Source organism: Vicugna pacos, chromosome 3, assembly GCF_048564905.1.
Source record: "Vicugna pacos chromosome 3, VicPac4, whole genome shotgun sequence".
In the NCBI taxonomy this organism is placed as follows: domain Eukaryota; kingdom Metazoa; phylum Chordata; class Mammalia; order Artiodactyla; family Camelidae; genus Vicugna; species Vicugna pacos.
In genome coordinates, this window is record NC_132989.1 from 31,708,049 (window position 1) to 31,727,497 (window position 19,449).

The following is a 19,449-nucleotide window of genomic DNA, read 5'->3' on the forward strand; positions in this document are numbered from 1 at the left end:
ACTCTGTAGGAGAAGGGTCAGTTTGGGAGTCATCGCTGAACATCATTGGATGCCGTAGATCCTGGCTTCAGGAAACTTACACTTTAGAATATGGCTAGAGGAAATGTGGCTGGAGAAATAAGTGAATTTATAACTGTGAAGTTCTGAAAATACCAAAGAAGATGTATGTGTTTTGTTTGGTAGGCAATATGGAGTCATTGAAGGCCTTTGAGAATGAATTGTCCAACAATACAAACTAGACAAAAGGCAGAATTTGCCCTAACAATGTTAGCATTTTATGTCAGATTTCTAAGCTATTTCTTTCTCTCTGATTTCTTAAATTTCTAATTTTTTTTAGTCAAACAAAATGTGTCCTTTTTTTTTTTTGCATTGAAAAGGAGGCTTATTCTTCATCATATTCAGGTAATCAAGATCCCCAGTGATTTACAGAGTGGTTTTTTTTCAGTGTCAGATATTTAGTTTACCATTAAAATCGTCTGTCTTTACATTTTGCCTCTTTATATGAAGTTCAGAGCCTTTACCTGGACTTTCAAAGCCCTTTAGTACCTGACCCAGCTTGTACTCAGGACCCATCTCTAACTGCTCACCACCTCACACTCGCATTTCTCTCATTTCCATACATGAATACGCTGCCCACAGTATTTCCTCTGCCTGAAGCGTCTTGATTTCCCCCTTCAGTGCTCATTAAAACCCAACTCATCCTTTGAGTCGCCATTTAGATATCACTTTTCCTTTAGAGCCATCCCTCCTTAACCCACATTTTCTTCCTGGGCAAAATCAATCAGCCCTTCCCATAGTATTTTTTTATTTCATTCATTTCCGGGTTTATCGCAGGGTCACAAGTACTTGTGCTTTACTCGCTGGCCAGACTGTGAGCACCATTAGGTCCTGCCTTATGCAGCTTTCTGTCCCCTGTGTCTTATATAGTCCCTTCAGTAGAGGTGTGGAATCAGTAAATCTTTTTCTGAATGAACAGACAACATAAATGAACGAGTGAGATGATACTGAATGTAAGAATTTCACACTGGTTAATGACTGCTGTGCATCCTTGGGCATCCTGCTGGGCATGATGTGACGCACTGAGTTTTGGTCCCCAGTGCTCAGAAGATGAGAGAGCCTGCTTGAGCTCCAGAGAGCAGAGGCACAGTCAGTCATGTGCTAAGATTGAGACCCCCATCATTTCAGTATCAATATCCTGACCCAGCAACAGAAGAAAGTCCCTAAGGAGGGGAGAATGATGTTCCAAAATGACAAAACAAATGTTAAAATTAAGTAAGCAGCTTAAATTTTTTTCGAATAACTATGTTTCATTTGGGTTAAGTATGTGTTTTCCACATATGAAAAAAAATAGGTCTAGCATTTTAATATGTAAGACATCTTGGATTTTGATTTTTAAAAATCTGAGTCTGTATTTTCTTAGATTGAATTTATTTATGATTGTTTTATCTATGTCATAGGTATTTCCATGCTGCTTATTTTGGAACCACATATATGCTAGCAGTGATGAGCTGGATGAGCTCAAAACTTTTACTTTGAGTAGGAAACTTCATGCTATCTGCAGCTTTTATTCTGAGAGTGGCATACGCTGAATGCTGCCCTAATTCCTTATTCTAGTTAATGAAAACATCCTGAGTCTACACAGCATATAAAACATCGGTAAACTGCCTTTTTCTTTTATGTGTAGAAAAATAATTTCATATGGCAGGAGAGTTTAGCCAGGCATTTAATTATAAATAGGATAGTTTTCCCATTTTATATTATACTAAATATAAAACTCAAATTCTTAGTTTAATTTTATCTAGTGTTTTTCATCAAGTTTTTTTTTTTAATATCCAGGAAACAGCTAGCTTCCTTTTTTTAACAAAGAGTACTGACATATGTCCGTTCTGAAAATAGTTGAGCCACACCTAATAATTTTTTTTCTCAGAAGCATTTTTAATAGCACAACTTAATGACCCTTATATCATTTTGTAAGTCAATGTCATTGTAAAACCCATGGCATTATTAGTACCTAATTTCTACGTTGCGGTGTGGTTGAGAAGAGTGACTGGCAGTCAACAATAAGTCCATAATGAATTGACAAGCAGCAGGGAGCAAATTCTGTCTGCAAGTTAAGGTACCTGCTACTGTTGTATAGGCAGAACTAGCTGGGACCCTAAGTGGGGGGCGAGGAAGTGCCAGTTTTGCACAGAAGTGCCAGTCGGCAGCAAGCGACATTCAGAAGATAAGAGATGGCACTTAGACATCCTTAGGGTAATATGCTGTTGCCACGGCATCCTAGTGCATTTCCTTGAGTTTCACAAAAGTTTCAGTGCACAGTATTGCTATGGGATGTTCTTGAGAAAACAAAACCTGAAAACATATTGGGAAAAATTGTAACATAAAGCAAAAGTTTGAGGCAGTAGGTAATTCATTGCTAGATAATTTCTTAGCCAATAGATGCTCTAAGTCTAGGAGAAAGGCCTGATTGTTACAGTTAAAATTCTCAAGGAAGCGAGCCCTGATGAAGACCTTAAAAGGTGAGTGAGAGCTAAACAAAGGACTAAGGCTGTGCTGAGTGAGGAGAAAGGCGTGAGCAGCACTACAGATGCTGGAAGTGACTGGGCTCAGGCGATGATGAGAAGAGCTTGTCTGGAAAAGAGAGCTGAGTACGAAAGTAGTTGGAGAGAAAAACAGGAAAGATGGATTAAGATTTCGATTATATTGTTAAGGCTCTTAACAGTCGTGCTAAGGAGTTTCTGGTTGATCCTGAGGACAGTGAGAGCAGAATTTCTGAGTGGGACAGAGACAAAAATCAGTGGGGGAAAACTGTTTAAAGGAAATGAGGAAGATCTTCAGATAGTGATACAGAGTGATGGTTGGGATATGCTGTTCTTATGCACCACTGTGTGTGGTGGGTGTTGATTTCGTGTGTGTGTGTGTTTGTATTTGCAACACATGCTTGAAGGATAACTCAGAACTCCTAAGAATGTTTAACTAAAGGGGGAAGAGGAGACAGGGATGAAACAATAGATTGAATATTGTTTTAGTTTTAACCTCAAAATCATATAAAAGGTGACTGGTAGAACAGGGATAGTAGTTTTAATTAAGAAAAATGCCTAGAAAGAGAAGTTTAGACGACAAGGAAGAAAAACTTCACTATTTTAAAGGAAGTGAACCTAGGAGCCACACTGGTTCTCTTTCTTTCATTGTCCCTGGTTCTAGTTAGTCTTTTATAATGGAAACATGAAAGCAACCTGAAAGTATTTTCGGAATAGCAAGAATCTGCAGAATTCATCAAATGGAACCAAGGTTGGTGCCAGACCCGCAAAGAGGCAGGTGCAGAGCTCCGGTATCGGGATGGAGGCTGGTTGCTATTTGCTGAGCACCTGCTATCCCTGGTCTTCTGACCTGAGCTAACCTCGTCGGTGTTTCCTGGCTGACCCCTCCATTTTTAATGAGCAAAGCTCACTCAACGGGAGACATATATTTTCAAGGTACAACCCCCTGACTTTTACCAAGTTTTCATCACATTGTATAATTAACCATTAGTTCTCTTAAATCAAGTTTAGACTAGATGTCAAGCCATGAAACAAACTCCGATAAGAGTGCCATTATTTTGTTTCAAGATAGATTTATATTTTAATCAGAGGAGATGAATTGCTTCCTCTTTCCCAGTATGGCTTTAAATAAGACTTCATGTATACTTGTTCTGGGAGCATAGTGAGGGTGATAGGGGATTATTAGAGAAATAGACATGTTTTCATTACTTAGGACCTATCAGTCCTACCGTTAAACATATACCAGGCATTTTTCCTAATGGTGTAATAAATACTCTTCACCTGCTTTGCCCCTAACAATCCCCTGCTTCAAGGGGTGGTGTGCCTAGACAACTCTTAGTTCCATAGGGCGCCCCTTTTTATTCTTCATATAGCACATGTCCAACTTGGTACTTTCTAAGGACCGTGCAGTTTCAGATACACAAAGGAAAGAACCGAACTCCTAGCCACTGGTTTGCTTTTGAAATGTATTTTTAAAGAGATCTTAACTGTGAGACATCACACCACACTGTGTCTGTATCTCACCATGGTAAGTTTTTGATGCAAAAGATTGGAAGTAGATTGCTTGTCTCCTCCGTGTTATTAGGAGAGACTGGTTGTAGAATTTATGAAAAAAAGGTTATGATTTACTTTCCAAACCTCTCTTTCTGCCCCTCTACCCTCTCAATAACAAATGACACGGTTTTCTCAAATCCATCTTACAGGACTGTCTAGAGGTTTCCAAACTGTGTAGAACAGCAGTTATGTATGTTGACTGAATCTGAAGACCCCTCTTTAAACGTCAAAAATGTCTTCAGATCCTTGCGTGATGGTCACTCAGTATCTTTGAGAAAATATATAATGAAAAAACTACTGGATATTTAGTAGTAATTTTGAATGATTTTGTGTTTTATTTATCACCATAGAATCTCAGTAAGTAGGAATCATAGTAGTGCCTGTTTAATAGGGGGTGTTTTTCATTTGCACTGCAGTGTTCAGGGTGAATGCAGATTTGTGGTCCCCACACGGTATCACTGCACACTCCCAGAGTCCGGAAACTGAACAGATTCCTGATGAGTCTCTACTCATTTTGATTCATGTTACCTTATTTCTGATGTGTTGTATTTGATCCATGAGTTGTTTAGAAATGTAAGGGGTTTCGCTAGTTTGCAAATCTTCTGTGTGGGCTTGAAAATGTTGTGTTTTCTCTAATTGTTTGATAAATACATCCATTAGATCAAACTTGTTAACCCTACTGTTCAAAGTTTCCCTAGAGCTACTAAATTTTGTCTGCTTATCTATCAGTTACTGAAAGTGTATAATGTTCCACTGGTAGTAGATTTCTCAATTTTTCCATGTGGTTCTTTAAGTTTTTATTTTATGTATTTTGCTGCTATGTTATAAGGTGATAAATGTTTAAAAGAATTATATTTTCCTGGTGAATTAAGCTTTTGTTTTTCAGTGTGTATTGACTGTCTAAAGTTTTTTTTTAATTCAGTTTTTGGTCTAATTCTAAATATTTTTTCTTGCCCATTTTATCTCATACTGTTTTACATTATATTTTCTGAATTGGAGAGGAAGTTTTAAATATATGCCGGTTAGATATTTTTCCTATCAGTCTTTGTGCTATTTTTTGTTTTAAATGTGTCTCTTTTAAACAGCCTAAATCTAAATTTTGGGAGGCATAATCTCATTAAATTCATTTGTATTTATTACAGTAACTGATATATTTATTTTTATTTCTGTTGTCTCCTTCTTTGCTTTCTATTTATCTTTTTTTCCCATTATTTTTTCTCTTTCTTGCTTTCTTTTGGATTTATTCAGGTTTCCCTCCTTCCCTAGACCTCATTCTTTTTCCTCTGTTGTTTAAAATTTACATGCTTTACTTTTGTTGTTTTAGTGCTTATCCTGCCTGCTTTAAGATGCTCATGTAACTTAAAGCCTAAAATTAATCTGTACTTTTACCCAAATCTTTAAACAATAAAAGAATATTAGAATGGTTACACTTGATAGCCCTTTCCCAACTTTAAAAAATCCAGCTGTGTGCCACTCCCTGTTTGCAACAAACTAATTATTATTATTACTGTTTGATATTTTAGTGCTTGTCCATGTATCTAACAATATTTTCCCTCTTTATTCCTTCATACTTTTCAAAACTTCCAATTGGAATCATTTTCTTTTGTTCCTAAAACACCTCTTCTAAAATTTCCTTTAGCAAAAGCCTTTGGATAGAAAATTCTGTCTGTGTTTTCCTGCAAATGATCTTAATTACCCTCTGGAAAGATTGTTTCTTGGGGTACAGAATTGTAGGTGGGTAGTTACTTTATCACAGTATACAGAAGATACTATTTCATTGTGTTCTAGCATCCTCTGGCACTATTGAGAAGTCAGTGCTTGGCTTAAATATCATTTCTTATCAGGTAATCTGTCTTTTCTTTTTAGCTGTTTTTAAGATCTTTACCTTTTCTTAATTGTTCTTCAGTTTCACAGTGATGTGCTAGGCTGTGGATATCTTTTTCATTTTCCCTACTTTGAATTTGTTAGACTTCCTAGATCTGAGGTTGTCTTGCAAGCTAGTATCTGTTGACTATTGGCTCTCCCCCAACTGTCTGCTTATTACACTTTCTAGTACTCTTATTAGATGTAAATTCCCTTTTCACACTCACCTCCATATTTCTTAACCTTATTTTAACATTTTCTATTTCTTTGACTCTCTGAACTACACTAAAATAATTTATTCAGCTGTATCTTCCAGCTCGGTAATTATCTTTTCGTCCATGTGCAATACACTGTTTAATATAGTGACTAAGCATTTTATTTCAGTTATGATTATTTTCACTTATATAATTTTCATTGAATTCCTTGAATTCTGTTCTTTCACTGTTTATGGGCTTATTTTCCCTGTTCGCATTTTAAAACTTCTAATTACCTTAAAAAGATTCAATATAATTTAGTTACTAACAGTTGACCAGTTATTGTTAATTTGAAACCATTAGTGATTTTCAGAGTTGGTTTGGCCATTCCAGTATCTGGAGTCTGCTGTTTGTTCAGCTAGCTTTTGTTCATCGAGCTTTGCTTCTTTGTGTGTTGTTTATTTACTTACTTATTCAGTTAGTTACTTTACTGTGAGATATTTCTTTTTTATGGAGCTTTATCTTGGGAGTTCTTTGAGAGCTACGTTATTAAGTCCTCGGTTGTATTGGTTTTTGTGAGTAACTTGGAATGTCTCTACCTGGAGACCTCTTTATGTTATATTCTTCCTTTGAAGTTTGTCAGAACACAAACCCAATATTTTGGCATCAAAGCTGCCTGTGTGAGGAAGAGCTTGTGGTTTCAAATTCTTAGGAAGAATCTTTTTTATTTACTCTACCCAGAACCAAGGTAGAAACAGGCAAATCTCTTAGCTGTCTTCCTCTACATTAGCCGTAAAACAAGGATATAGCGGTTTGGGGCCCCTACTTTATGAGGGGGTTTCCCATTACATTTTATTTTGGAACAGTGAATCTGGGCTTTTATCTCCGAGGCTCTGGCCCCTGTGAAACTATTAGAGTTGAAAGTCAAAGCCTAGAGTTCTGCAGAAGCCCTGAAGCTGAAACCTAGCTGTGCACTTACCTCCTAAAACTCCTGTTCTCACTTCATTTTGAGACTCTTTTTCTTCTTTCTTTCATGCTAGCTGGATGATGTATCTTTTAAAATAGTTTTTCATGTTTTATCCAGGGTGACTTATTTGGTAGGGACACTCAGGGTAGCTAAAACTCCATTTGACCGGAAACAGAATATATATTGTTTTATTTATTTCTCCCATCAACCCTGTTCCATGAAGAGGAAGAGTTAGACACAGTTGCAGAATCAGTTAATAATATTTGTTGTATACCTAGGTATCCTGACTCGAGGCCATGATTCTTCTCTCCCCACCCCCACCCCCAAATCTTATAATACAGCTTCCTTAAAGAGCCTTGAAGAGATAAATACTTCCAGCCTACCTTGTAAGCACTATGTTTTGTAACAGCGATTACTGCAAAGAGTTTCGACTTTCTTATCTTAGTTTGCATCCTATTCTTGAGGAGTGTAGCAATCAAATTTGGGAATTTGATACTTTGGGTTCCTGGAATGAATATTCTAAAAACCATTTTCCTGGATAGTTTTTGGGAATAGAAACCTATCTGTGAAATTACTCCCAGTGACAGCCTGTCCAAGCCCAACTTGTGAAGTTTATGGACTGTCTGCAGTGCCTTTAAGTACACGTGCATGCCTCAGATTTAGTGCTTCGTTTTCGGGCATACTGGTTTCTTTTGGGAGACGGAAGTTGTTCTGATTCTTACATTAAGGGCAATTCATTTATTTAACAATAGTGTTGAAGCAACCTGAGGAATACTATGGCCATTTGAGGAAATAGCATATTTATTTTAAACTCAATATCTAGTGCAAAATATTGAGGCTTTACCTATTAATGGCATTACTTTAATTAATAGTTTTATCTGCATTAGTGACGTGCAACTCCTGATTGTTGTGGTGTTATCTTTCTTCTTGTGGTCACAGACAAAACTTCTTTGAAGCCTCTTGATAAAAGTTGAATGATATTTAGTGGAACTAGACTCACAATTTTTTGATCCTCCAAATAAAATCCAAAAGTCCTTCCCTCACGGTCTGTGGGGCTAGACAAGCTTTTGCCTTCAGCACCTCTCTGAGCTCATACGTAGCCTCCCACTCCCACTTGGTCGCGCTCTTCTCTAGTCACATGGCTTCCTTGTTTTTCACACACGTCAGGCACATCTCCTTCTTTCTCTTGAACTGCTCTTCTTTCAGATGACTGTGGCTTTTGCTCTCACCCTTATTAAAGTCTCTGCTCAGATGTCACTGTCTCAAAGGAGCTGTTCTGTTCAGCCTTTCTGAAATAGCACCGGCATTGATTGGATATTACTGTGTAACAAATAAGCACAAAATCTCAGTAGCAAACCACTGTACACATCTGGCGGTCAGCTGGGGATTGACTCGTCCAGGCTGAGATTGGGTGGGCACTTCCCTTCGAGCTCCTAATCTGTCTGGGTGTGGCTTCTCACTGCGGTGTGGGCTCATATCTGCTTCACGTCTTTCATTTTTGAATGCCTGCGGTATGGCATGGCATACGTGCTCAGTGAATGTATGCTCAGGACATGAGTAAAGGAATGAGTATATCTACTAGAAATTAAAAGTCTAAGTAGATATAATAGAAACTAAGTAAAATAATTCATTTCACTTAGTCTCTTCTAACATGTGAAATAATTGATGTAAGAACTCAAGATAATTCTGTCATGTCTTCTATTTTATTTTCACATGTTCAGATCAGAGAACAGGCACATGTTTCTCGGGCCTGGTGAATGGTCGCTGTGCACAAGAGCTTCCGGGCAGAATGACAAAAATGCAGTGCTGCTGTGAGCCCGGCCGCTGCTGGGGCATTGGAACCATTCCTGAAGCCTGTCCCGTCAGAGGCTCTGGTGAGCTGCTGGTTACTAGTCTGCTCAGACAGTGTTAGGAAAATTAGTAACAATTATATGCTTTGGTCTTCTCCTTAAAGACAAGTCATATTTGCATCCTGTTAGTGTCTTCAGAATAACTTGGGTGTTTTTGTGGGTTTTACAGTGGCATTGTTTTTTGGGACCAGTTTTTATTACATCCAATTGTTAATATTAGAAAAAAATCCTAAAAAACTGATCATGACTTGATTTTAAGCAAGTATTTTTCAAAATTATTGAAATATACTGAAATGTCAGTATTTCTGTTCAGTTTTACAACCTCCTAATCTTCCATTTGAGAGCTTGAATATCTTTAAGTAACAAAGTTTGGTCTTCATGTATTTGATTTCAGGAGTACCCTCAGCTTATAGTGGCTCAGTCCTTGAAGACACTTCCTCTCTTTTCTAATGACCTTGAAAATTGAGAATACAGGAGTAGGAGGAGACCTCTCATTCACTGTGCTATGTTAACTGCCCTATAAGTGAGGCTTTAACAGGAAATGAAGATGAATGAGACGTAGTTCCTCTTGCTAATGCAATATAAATAGTAAAGTACAATTAACATTTATCACATAAAGATATATTGATAATGTGTTATTATTGTCTTCATATTTTATTATAAATATTATGAAAAATAATTAAACTTTTTGAAATAAGTTTGTAAAGATATGTATCTATATGTGTTATTATGGAGAAAAAATTAAGGCAGATTCTTTCTAAATATCTAAGCCATGAAGTATGAAAATTGAGTAAAAATTTTTTTTAAAACAGAGTTAATGAATAGTATATAATTGTGGAAACTCATTGTTCCACTAATAATATTTGATAGTAATATTAATACTCAAACAAGTACTTGAGTTAAATACATTTCATTTCTTCTTAGATCATGCCATAATTCTGAGAACAGTTAAGAAAATAAGGCAGTCACTATATTTTTGCTTCTTTTCCCTCAGTTTTTATACGTGGACAAATAAGGAGCAGATTTAAAAGCTTACTCAGTACTGTCTTCTGTTAAAGTCCACATTAGAAAAAAAATATTCTGAAGCCATATTAATCCCTTAAAGAGAAGAAAAAAAAGATAGGAAAAATGTGTAGGTACAATACTGATGAAGATTTAAGTAAAACCAAATATACAGAATGAATTACTTAAAGGTTAATTTTCATCCATTCAAGTAAATTTCTTGCATTTATAGTTACATCTGGAATTTTATGAGTTGCTTTTAGGGACATAAAGTCAAAAAATAAATATGGACAATTCTTTGGTTATGCAACTCAGTTAAAATATGGCACATAGGTTTTAATTTTTTCTGAATCATCTATATCTTTTCCTGCTACTGTTAGCATTGAAAATGTTTATCAGGATAATAACTTATTTATATCATGTTGTAGAGATAACCCAAAATGATCATTACAATACACATATTGCTTTTATTATGCAGAAGTCCATCCATTTGTGTTTAACTGAACTTTTTTTTCTTTTAGAGGAATATCGCAGGCTTTGCATGGACGGACTTCCAATAGGAGGCATTCCAGGGAGTGCTGGTTCCAGACCTGGAGGCACTGGGGGGAATGGCTTTGCCCCAAGTGGCAATGGCAATGGCTATGGCCCAGGAGGGACAGGCTTCATCCCCATTCCTGGAGGCAACGGCTTTTCTCCTGGCGTTGGGGGAGCTGGTGTAGGAGCCGGAGGACAGGGGCCCATCATCACTGGGCTAAGTGAGTGTTCACTTTTTGTGTAGACTCTCTAGTTTTCTGCCTTAAATAATATTATATTATCTAACTTTTTTTTCCAAAAATGTGTGTGTGTTTGTATGTGTGTCTGTGTGTGTGCATGCGCACATTCATGTGTATAGAAATCTATTTCAAGGTCTAAAACATAATGTAATAATGTAAAATCTTAGGAAAGTTTTATTTTTATGTTCCATAAACTTTCTAAATTGGAGAAAAGGAATGAGTGACCCAGGTTCTCTTTGAAAATAGAGACGGGAGCGTGGTAATACTCCAAGTCTAGATGACGCCATTAAAGTGCACATTTTTTGGTTCCAGTGTATTTCATTTGGCCGTTTGCAGCTTTCCTGATCATACACCCCTTGAGTTATTTTCCAGAGCCATTTCTCAAGTGAGATAAACTGAATAAGTCTTGCTCTGTGCCTGTACAAATATTATAGTGAAATATCTTTCTTTTCTTCGCCCTTTTTTGTTGAATAACTTAGGAAATTGAGAACTGTGGGCTTCAAGCCAGAATTGGCATTGGTGTGCTTGACATTTAAGTTCATTCTTTTTAAAATAACTGCTCTTGCTAATAATATTTAATGATGTCCTACAGTGTTATGTTTATTCTTTTTGGCATATTGCCTATTCACTATATCTGAATATTCAGCACAGTTACAAAAAAGGAAATGGAAAGCATTCAAATGTACAGTAGAACATTCCTGAAATTTTAAAAAAGGCATCATTATGGGCAGAGTTTTCAGATGTATAACTTAAGAAATGCAAGTTACAACCATATGTCTCGAGAATAGTTTTTAGATTCTCAATATTAGAGTTTTAATAGAATATAGAATAATGTACCCTTTTGATATATACACCTCATTAATGTACTATTAAATATTCTCTTAAATATCAGCTTTAAGAAAAGTAATACATGTTGTAATGATGAAATATCATTTGTGCTTTAATTTTCCATAGCTATTCTGAACCAGACAATAGATATCTGTAAGCACCATGCTAATCTCTGTTTAAATGGACGCTGCATACCTACTGTTTCTAGCTACCGATGTGAATGCAACATGGGTTATAAGCAGGATGCAAATGGCGATTGCATAGGTAAGCTTATGATTCTTTAATTCTCCTTAGTTTTTAAATAGCTTTTAGAGTGCAGGAACAAATTGGACTGGATGTGATTTTTTTTTTAAGTCTTTGGAACTAAAGCTAATTTCCAAGCTTTCCCTCTTGTGCTTAACCTACTGCTCAGCTGGGCCACTTCAAGAATCCCCTGCCCTTTCTGGTCCTAAATGTTGTGGTTTCCATCTCTGCCTCTCCTTTCTTCTTCCTTAGCTGAGCAATACTGGTTAGATGGTGGTGTTATTAACATGCAGAAGAAGGTGGAGATTGGGAGGAAGTAATTGATGAGTCTCTTTTGGGAATGTTGAGTTTCAGGTATCTCAGATATTAAATTATAGAGATCTAACGCTAAGAGAAGTGTTCAGGACTAGAGTTACAGCTTTAGGGATCAGTAACCCATAGGTGGTTATTAGAACCAGGAGTGTGACTGCTGTCAGCCAGGCTGAACAACAGGAAGAGTGAAAAGATAGCTGTAGTACAGCCGGAACCCTGTGGATCAGCAACATAGGCCCATAAAGAAAACTTAGTAATAATGCTGGGAAAATGGAAAAATAATCTAGGAACTATTATGTCCATGAAGTCGTGAAAGGGTACACTTTCAAGAGAAAAGGAGTGTCGAGTGTTAAGTGCACCAAAAAAATCAAATACAATGAGGATAAAACACTATTTTATTTGGTAACAAAGAGAGTTTTTATGCTCTTTTAAGAGTAGTTTTAAGGACGTTGGGGATTGAACCGTTTTAAGGTTACTCTTTGATTTATTCATCTCATTAGCCAATGATCTTGTGTATGTTTCATATAATTAGCATAACCCTAAATAACAGATTTGGGTTCAAGTCTTCTGTTAGAAAATAGTTGAGAGGCCAGGAACAGAGTTAGTATCACGGTTTTCCCAAGTGGAATTGAATATGTCTAAGTACACTATGGTTATTAAAAAAAATGGGAGCCAAAAATGATGTTTTGGAAAAACCAATCATTCTGAACTGTACAGAGATACAAGATCAGAATGATTAAATAAGGCGTAGCCCAGGATCCCTGCGTACACACAGGTTTTGCATTGCACAACTATAGAGGGTACCATTCACATCATCTAAATAAATAGCACAGCCTAGCATTGTGCAGTTAATGATCGTATGCATCAGTCCTGGCTTAGCAGATGCTGCCTGATGCTTATTTAAGTGATAGACCAGGTAGACATTTTTGGAACACCAGGACATGCTCAGATATTTATTCTTTTATGACTTAAAAATGATTTTACCACCAGAAAATATGATTCCAAGTATACAATATAGAAAATATCCCCTCTTGCGCATACATAAGCAATTAGAATCTGTCAAACTGAAATTTGATTGACTGTTTTTGTTTTGCTGTTAATATTTGCCATAGATGTGTCACTGCATGGTTCATCAACCAACAAGTAAAAGGCCAAAAGTTTTAATATTTTCTGTAAATTAGCCCAAACCTCCATTTAGTTCATACTGTCACCCAGGTGCACGTTATTCTAGCTAGTGAAACGCCTGTGCTCTGGCAGAGTGTGTTGGTGAACCATTGACATAAAGAACTATCTTTAAGGATCAAAATTTCTTTCTATAGTCAGGCTGCCCTCCCAGCTTCCTCAACCAGGTTCCTCAGGAGAACTAAGTCCTGCAGAAAGTGACTTCAGTGGTGACTGTCTTCTCAGTTCTCTCAAGGGTGATGCATGGTTAGTACCACTCTAGATGCACAAGAGATGAGTTAATCACATACAGTGGATGTCTTAAGATAATGGGTTCTGATTTTTCCTGGAACCCAGGTGAGAAGGGCTACTACCACCATTTTAGTAAACTCTGTCTAATGTAGGCGTTGAGGATGCATATCTGCACATTTAATATGTTAATATAAATCTCAGACTTCTGCATTTGTTACAGAGCATTCCAAACATTGTTACAAATGGTTCCATTTTAGATTGATCTCATCACCAGCTCTGCAGAGTGAAAACCTAGACAGAGTTATTTTTCTAACTGTTATAATTCACAGGGACAATAATTAGTATTGGGGCATATTGTCAGTAAATAATTTGTCATATTTTTAATCCTATACTCTTTCTAGTGGCAACCTCTAATCAGTTTGAGTTTGAGTTCATAAACAACGAAGTGAGATGTCAGAAGAAGTTAGGAGATAAATTACTGATGTTTTAAATTACTGGAGTGCAAGATAGGGTGGTAAGGGTGGTAACTATTTTAATAGTTCCCGTGTTTTGAGGAATAACAAACTGCCATTGCTGTTTGGGAACTTCTGTTAGAGACCTGATAAAACACTACAACTTGACAGGCAGTAAAATGGTAGCAAAGATTCAAAGACAAGAAAAATGGAATTAGGTCCATTTTGCTATTAAGAGCATTACTGCTGAGACCTGAAAATAGTTACATTTATTCATCATATTTTTTCTCATTTTCCTGATAATTCTACTCTAAAATGAAATTCTGTGATTCTTTTAGTGTCTGTATAAGTCAAACTGCTGTTAGCAATGGTTTTTAACTCAACCCAAATCATTCTATTTTAGAATAGTAAGAAATAATTCATTTCTGTTGGGCCTCAGCTAATCTTACAGCTCTTGCAGATTATTTTCTAAGTTGGAATATAAAATACTTTGCAAGGGTAAATATTTCGTACCCTAATAGTATTTGAGAATTTAACCATTTTGATAATCAACATTTCTCAATTACTTCACTTATTTTAGGAGTTTAAAATCCTGTGAATTTTGCTTAAAAATATTCAGTCCCCAGTGGAAATATAGGAAGGAATCCACATGCACAGACTGCAATATTTAAATCTTGTTCCTCTGTACAAGGCAAAACAAAGGTGGTCACTCAGAGGTACTAGGCTGTGAGACTCAGGGTGAAAGAAAGTCATGAAATACACATTTCAGAATGTGGCAGTGGTCATTTGTGATCAGTCTAAAACTTAAAATCTTAAAAATAACTTTGGAAAACAAATAAAAAGCAACAAATGGGATTTGAAAATCATATGGAATTTTGAAGTCACTCATACCTTTTTTGGGTGATTGTTTTCACTTTCAATGGAGAAGTAAATAAGTGAACCACTGTGTCTTCTCTGGGCACCGGAACCTTGGTGAGGTCCCTAAGGGGCTAAAGAAACAGAAATGAATCCCGGCTGTAATGGCAGCATGACTGGCAGAGCTGTCACAGCAATGAGGGACCTTGGAGACAGGTTCTCAATGGGAGGAAGAGGTCTGGAAATGTGACCCTGCTTCCCAGAAAGTTTACCTAAAAGGGGGTTTGGGTGCATAGTTTCTCATGCTCTTCACTAGAACAGAGCTGCACAGTAAGGCTTCTATGATACATTTTTAATTGTTGCATTTCAAAATTATACACACACAGAGAATCTTAAGAGATCTTCAACACTGTGTACTGAAGGTGCTGTGTCTTACTGGGCAGACCATTAGCTGTGCTTGATACGCTTGCTAACGCTCTGAATTCTCTTCTCTCATTTTGCTGCATTCCTTTGGCTCAGTAGAATTGATGTTATCAACCAAAAGCTTAAATGTGAGTCTTAATAGGCTTGAAGGCATCTTTGTATGAGTTGAAAAAAGCATTTAATACTGTTTTTCTTTGTTGTTCTTGTTTTATTTGCTCCAAGATTTTTTTTTTTCCTCCTTTACCAGAGACGGTTTAATTGCATTCAGTCTGAATGTTTATATAAATGACGTTGGTGAGTTTGGTAGAGTACAGTTCCTCTTTTAAGAAACATCTGTTGAAAGGAGTAATCTGTTTATTAAAATGGTAAACCTGTGAACTGATTTTATTGTGCTCTCCAATTTAGCTGAAATTGTATATGTTAATGGCTTCTACATGTGCATGAAATGGCGAGTTGCTGTGCTTTAACCAGTCAGCCAGGTTTTTAATGTGCCGGCATGCAAAATAGTATTTAGTGCACGTTGCTGGAAGAAGATGAATTAAATTTCTTCTAACACTGACAAAGATGACTTCTCCGGGGCTTGACTAATCACACCCCTGTTCAGTCTGTCATTTGGTTGCGTGGTCCTTGAATTCTGTGACAGCTTTGTGTTTAATCAAGCCTGAGGGAACTTGAAGGAGAAGCAGTGATGTTTCTCACACTTAGCATCAGAACCAGTATTTGCAAAAAACTAACTTTTATACAAAAAAAATCCCTGTGCCAGCCTTAAGATCCTGAAGAAACCAGAAGCTACTGAATATAATGGGCTTTGTTTTAATTAATTCCCATTTTTAACCCCACTCTATGTTTTTATACTTCAAAATACTATCCAAGCCTTGATGCATAGTTACATGTATAGTTGAGTCCACAAAAAATAATTGACAAAAATTCCTTAATTTATGAGTCTTTTTTAAAGCTAGTAAAATTGACAACATGTAATATAATGTCTTAAAATCTTTAAATAATCTTCTCACTCTGTACTATGCCTTAGAGAGGCTATTAGCTTGCCCAGATTACTGGAGATAATAAGCATTTTATAGCCTATTGGAACGCACAGCTGTGTCTTTGTAGAGTGCATGCTTTTAATCATTGTGCATTAGTCAAATTGAAAAATCATTATTTCTTGATTAAAGCAAATGCCTTTGTACTCTCCAGCAGGCGATTATTTTTGTGAATCTCCAGACTGGCTCTGTAGTTGAAGAAAGGAATTTTTATTCATTTATAAATTTTCTGCTCTTTAGACTATTACCACTGACTGGCCTTCTCTCAAACTGGGGACGCCTAAACGTACTTTAAACAAACATTTCTAGAAACGGATTGAAGTCTATAATGGTTTCTTTTGCTACTCACAGATGTCGATGAATGCACATCAAATCCCTGCACTAATGGAGATTGTGTTAACACACCTGGATCCTATTACTGTAAATGTCATGCTGGATTCCAGAGGACTCCTACCAAGCAAGCATGCATTGGTAAGGCAGTTTGCTTTCACATATGAAAATGTTCCATGAAATATAGTGACCCAGGCTGTTGAGGTTAAAAGTGAACTTATTAAAATAAGACATGGAATGAAATAAGTGCTGTTACATAATTACAGATTTACTTTATGCTACCCTCAAAGCACTCGCTTCAAACATAAACCCTTTTTGCACATATAACACAGGCAACGTGGTATCTGGCTTCACAAAAAATCCAGTTTCTCTTCCTCCCCTAGATCACAGCTTCGTTTCTCCACGTAACATCAGTAGCATTACTGCTCTCTGATTAACGAGACTTAAGATTTATTGTCATTTTCAACTACTGTTTTCTCTGAACCTCACACGTAGTCCAACACCAAATCACGCCTGCACTTTATTCACAGTTTCATTGCTACGCCCACCATCATCGTCCAAACCCTCTACCTCACTGCTGATTCATCTCAGAATTCTTTCAGCAGATGACTCTGCTTGTCTTCTTTCTCGTTTCCTATTCATCCACTGACACTTACTTGAATCATTTTCCTCCAGCAGTTTTTTTATCATGTTGCTCTTAACCCAGAAATTCTGTAGTTACTTTACTTTTACTCAACTCCTTGCTCTGACTTTTAAGCCACTGTGTCGAAAACAGCTGCACCAGTAATTCCAGCTGCGGTGCCCACCCTCTTATATTCTCTGCACACCCCATTTCATTTTTCTTTCTTTTCGTCTTCAGCTACTATAAGTTGGGGCTGTAAAGTTGTTTATACCTACCTATCCAAGAAGAAAAGCTGGTGAGAGATGGGAATTTTGCTAAATAAGGAACATCATCTTGAATTTTACATGTAAAAATAAACTGGATATTTAAAATTACATTTATTGCCTTACTGTCTTTATCTGTAGTTTTTTTAAAGAATAATGTTTGGCCATTCTTAATTTTCCCAGATATCGATGAATGCATCCAGAATGGGGTTCTTTGTAAAAACGGTCGATGTGTGAACACAGATGGAAGTTTCCAGTGCATTTGCAATGCCGGCTTTGAATTAACTACAGATGGAAAAAACTGTGTTGGTATGGGAATTGCCTACCCCCTTGCAGAAGATTTTTAAAGGATATACATTTCTATTTAGAACCATATATACTATTTCCAGGAAAGCTCACACAACACATATTTGAGAGTTGTTCAGATGACTTAGGTAAAATATAAATGCTTTTAGCATAAGACTATTAAAGTGAAGGGACAGATTTTTTTTGTAAATGTCATAACAGATGAACAATTTACTGCATCTGAAAATTTCCTGTGTGACATATGTTTAATTTTTAGTAGCGGTTGTTCTTTGTAATTATTAGCACCTACTGTATTTTGGATGTTGGATTTATGACACTGACAAGATAGAAAAAGTCCACCCCCCCAATCTGGGGAGGCATAAAAATGTTTGACGTGTGTGATAATCAGATCTCTAAATTTGTGGTTGTGGTGGTGTCTAGCAGTGTAGTAAATACCACTACTCCACAGAAATATTCTATTTGCACAACGACTCATATTTCACCCACTAGTGAAAGTCCAGATCATTCCACCTGCAATGAAGTTTGTCATTGCTTTATTCTATCCCACAAAGGAAACATTCCCTGAAATCATATTAACTTTTTTGGTAATCAAAATAAAACACTACTCACATGATTTTAATGGCGACTAAGCACAAAATTTCCTTAATTCTTTTCCCTTATGTCCCTTACACCAAAGCTCCCTCATGTTCTACACGCTATTTGCTCTCACTCAGTTAGCATTCGTAAGAAAAAAAATCCATGAGCATATGACTCGTTTATGCAATAGGATATGACTGTCAATTGTTTATAGAGAGGGAACTGGGTTCCTCGCCAGAGATGTAAGTCACTCTCTCACCTTCTGCAGACCATGATGAATGTACAACTACCAACATGTGTTTGAATGGGATGTGCATTAATGAAGATGGCAGCTTCAAGTGCATCTGCAAACCAGGATTTGTTTTGGCTCCAAATGGGCGTTACTGTACTGGTATGTATGGCTTTGAGATAGGAAAGTAACCATGATTGAAACCATCTTTTTTATTTGAATGAATTATGCAAGAATTACTTAGGTATCTTCATGTGGATTTCATATTATTCACATCTCTTGCTAATTCAGTATGGCAGGTGTCTAATTGCTTCCTAGAAAAACACCCATTGTGGCCTATGGAACAGTAATATCTTTGCAAAAAATAATAATGGTATAGGAAAAATTAAGGGAATGACAGATTAGTTCCAGCAAGTCTGGAAGAGACAATGTAGAAATAATTTCTCCCTACTCCTTGCCTAAATAAAAAAGAGAAAGAAAAAAATCTTGTTTCCTCAGTACTAGATTTTCCACTGTCATTCATTACTGGTTTTTATTATATATTTTCCAGAAGCTCATCCACAGATCATTTGTTACTATATCATTATCTAAAAAAAATCTTACACTGATTTTGTGAAGAAATAATGTGAATAGTCTTATCATTTTGTTTATAAAGCCATTTTGAAGCTCAAGCTTCAGTGATAACCTTAGTGAGCAAAATATGTGACTCTTGTAAATAAAGACTATAGTATGTTTCTACTCACAACTGAAATTTAGTAAGATGGAACAAATTTTTCAATTCCTACTTAGAAATTAAAGTTTTTTCCCCCAGTTT

At 36.5% G+C, this 19,449-nt stretch overlaps 1 protein-coding gene across 1 annotated transcript in view; it reads left to right on the forward strand.

Moving 5' to 3' along the window:
* FBN2 (fibrillin 2) overlaps positions 1-19,449 on the forward strand; it is a 207,644-nt gene that overhangs the window by 96,735 nt on the left and 91,460 nt on the right. Inside the window, exons 9-14 of the mRNA XM_031673106.2 lie at positions 8,840-8,992; positions 10,492-10,725; positions 11,698-11,835; positions 16,661-16,780; positions 17,708-17,833; positions 18,675-18,797. Coding sequence (XP_031528966.2) covers positions 8,840-8,992; positions 10,492-10,725; positions 11,698-11,835; positions 16,661-16,780; positions 17,708-17,833; positions 18,675-18,797 — 894 coding nt within the window. The remainder of the gene's footprint in view (positions 1-8,839; positions 8,993-10,491; positions 10,726-11,697; positions 11,836-16,660; positions 16,781-17,707; positions 17,834-18,674; positions 18,798-19,449) is intronic.